The following is a 3081-nucleotide window of genomic DNA, read 5'->3' on the forward strand; positions in this document are numbered from 1 at the left end:
ATTTGGTTTATAGCTGGGCAAGCTCAGGATGTAGTGGAAGTCCCAACGGTCCTGTGGATGTGGCAAATACTCTATCCGGGGATGCCTGGAGTAGTGTCTCTCAGGGGAGTAACCGGGCCAACTAAGGGAGTATCGGCTGTGGTGGCACTTCCGCGACGATGACGATGGCTCTAGCCAAGGGGGCCTAGAGAGGTGACAGTCAGGAGAGTAGCGGTGGAAATGGTGCTCCCACGGTGGTTACTCAGGCCGCGAGGGCCTAGAGTACGCCCTCGTGAGCTCTTCCTGCTTATGACGCAGGTCCTCGTATTCCTTCTGCAGCTTCGAACTAGAGAAGGCCTGGTAGTCTATTAGAGGAGAGAGGTGTCTAGGGCCTTCCTCAGGTGCATGATGGGTTTGTGTGGTGGTGTGGGCTGAGGCGGGTGGTTACAGTTGTTTCTTGACTCTTCTTTGGGGCACCTCAACATATCAATTATAGCAGGTCAGAATCCGACGATACAAAGGACCATGAAAAAACTGTTGGTCGCTAAATCCGGCAAGACCTAGGACCATGAAAAACAACGGCTAGCTGGAGCTCGTCTGAGCAGTTGGCTGGATATTCCCTCACCCACTATATAATTAATGCTGATTGGTTTGGTTCTGCCCACTATAGTGTTGTTCGGTTAGAACATGATGTTGAGGCCCATCACTGTACTTTTGATAGTCACCACCACACACACCCACCCACCCACCCACACACACACACACACACACACACACACATCTGTTTCCATTTGAAGATGTTTCTTATGATTGTGGTTATGTTTGATGGATGCACAACACTTCAAGATAGAAAACCACCATGTGAGAGTCCATCACTACACAATTTGCATCTTCTTGAGGTGTGTGGGGTGGAGCCCTGGTGTGCGTCAAAGCACCCTGATTGGTTGGGATTTTGATAAGTGATTGATAGGTTTAAAGGCCAGTCAGGTTAAGAGAGCCTGCCTTGTTTTACAGCTTTCAAGAACCTTAACTCTGTTCTTTTGGAAGCTCCTTCCTTGTCATATTTGGATCTTTGCTGGAAATTCACTTCATGAAGGTGGGACCATCGAGAGAGAGCTTGTTTCTTTTCCTTGATGTATTTAATTGGTTTGAACCACAGTGATTGGACACGGGGAGTCCAAAGCTGTGTTCACACTGCAGGCCTTAATGCTCAAATCAGTTTTGTTTTTCAAATCTGTATTTGGAATACTGACTGTCCAAACAGCAAGCTACAAGTGAACAAATTAAATAGTCTATAGGGAACTATCAAAATAAAGTGTGACCAACTTAGCAACCTAAGGCTTTCCTCTTGCCAACTTTTTCAGACCAGTGATTACTTAATGGAAAGAAGGATTCATTTCTCATCGGGCTCAAAAACCATGTGGACAAGCATCAGGAACTGAAAAACATATGATTCACAAGAAAGTTTTGGGGCATTTAAAATGTTTATTGCATAATCTTTTCACTGTGAGTCGGATACCTTCAGGCTATGTTCTGATATACACACTAGCATACCACTTACAACTCATACACAGCACATCACTTCATTCTAAGTGGTATGTTAATGTGGATATTGGAACACAGGGATTTTATTTATGGTACAGAGTGTGAGTAGTCATCTTCCTTGATGACCCTTAGGACAGAGCCAGTTGAGGTCAGGACATTCACTGCTTGTGGCCCTTGGAGGAAGAAGAGTTCCACATTTCTTCTCCGTCCTTCTCAACGACCAGGTTGCCGTCGTTGCGCAGGTACATGCGGCACATCTTGAACCCTTGACCCTGGCTCTTGGTTTGCCACATCATCTTGTTATCCCTCTTGTACATGACAAAGTTGCAGTCGTCCTGCATGCACAGGCGGTAGGCGTCACACTGGCCGGCGGTGTCAGAGGACCACATCTGCCTCCAGCCATAGATGACAAAGTTACCGTCCTCCTGTGTTGACGAGAGATAAACGATTGTGGTATGCACAGCAATTTGAAAGGTTTTAGGTAGGTGCAAACACACAAACCGTTTGGGAGACACTACCCTAGTTCAGCTGACTGCAGATGACACATTGTCTGTCTATCCGTAAATGTATTCATATAGCACCTTTTAAGACACTTTAAACCTACCTGGAAAACTCCCTTGTATTCCTTGTTATTGGACCATATGATGTCTCCCTTACGCATCTCATCATACTTGGACATGTAATTCCTGCTCATGATTCTGAAATAAAGAAGTAAGTAAATAAACCCTGCTTAGCAAAAAATGTAATACATACCTTTGCATTTTCTAAATTCCCTTAGCAAATATTTCCATGGCAAAAATGTATAAATGAACAGCTTTTGAAATAGTACAATAATGGGCCATTCGGTGGAACACCTTTCAAAAGGTGAATAGCACCCTTCACATGAGGCATTTTGACAGTTGGCAAGAATTTAAGTGGCCTTCAAAGACATTTCTGTTTTTAGATGATTGAAATCACTGCTTGGAGTTATCTCCCGTAATACAACATTTAGCAGGATACATGCTATACCCAGATACTTAAGTTGGTAAACCCCCGTTATGATACTCACAGGCCGTGTGTGGTTCAGTAGTTTGGATTGATAAGGCTGGAGGTTCCAGATGAAGTGAAGCTGGTAAAGAACTGTCCTTTTTATACCCACGGAGAAGAGGGCAAGATGGAGAGAGTGGAGGAGGAGATTGAAGCAGAATACAGGTTTCTTTCATGGCTGAATGGACACTGAGATGCATAAGACACCCATGAACCCAGTAAAACGTGTGGTAATTAATTGGACTGGAATCTTGAAAAATAAGATGCTTTCATAGTTTGGATTAGATTGCCTGGATTAGACTTTAATCATCTTCAGCTGGTGGATCTGGCTGGACACATTGAGGGTGCTAAATACTTGTTTTGAACTGGTCTTGTGATAATCCTTTAAAAGATCAAATCGGTTTTAAAGTTACATTTGATTTTTGGTGGCCAAGTGTTCCTCTGAATTTCGTTCATAGTAGTGACTAATTAGCCCCTACATTTTTGGGGAATTACTTAGCTACTGAAAAAGTGTTAGCTGGTAGGCATGCT

General features: G+C 43.8%; 1 protein-coding gene across 1 annotated transcript; it reads right to left on the reverse strand.

Moving 5' to 3' along the window:
• Positions 1-1450: 1450 nt before the first annotated feature.
• LOC109874524 (mannose-specific lectin-like) lies at positions 1451-2762 on the reverse strand. The gene is made up of 3 exons (XM_020466460.2): positions 2573-2762; positions 2129-2222; positions 1451-1949 (listed from the first exon to the last, which is right to left on the reverse strand). The coding sequence occupies exons 2-3, from the start codon at positions 2216-2218 to the stop codon at positions 1683-1685; spliced, it is 357 nt and encodes a 118-aa protein (XP_020322049.1). The 5' UTR covers positions 2219-2222; positions 2573-2762; the 3' UTR covers positions 1451-1682.
• Positions 2763-3081: the final 319 nt, after the last annotated feature.

This window comes from Oncorhynchus kisutch, linkage group LG30 (genome assembly GCF_002021735.2).
Source record: "Oncorhynchus kisutch isolate 150728-3 linkage group LG30, Okis_V2, whole genome shotgun sequence".
In the NCBI taxonomy this organism is placed as follows: domain Eukaryota; kingdom Metazoa; phylum Chordata; class Actinopteri; order Salmoniformes; family Salmonidae; genus Oncorhynchus; species Oncorhynchus kisutch.

Bases quoted from the DNA above. Each gene is read 5' to 3' on its own strand.
- LOC109874524 (XM_020466460.2), bottom strand. From the start codon at position 2,218: ATGAGCAGGAATTACATGTCCAAGTATGATGAGATGCGTAAGGGAGAC. The intron at 1,950-2,128 runs GTAGGTTTAAAG...TCGTCAACACAG, and splicing joins AATACAAGGGAGTTTTCCAG to GAGGACGGTAACTTTGTCAT.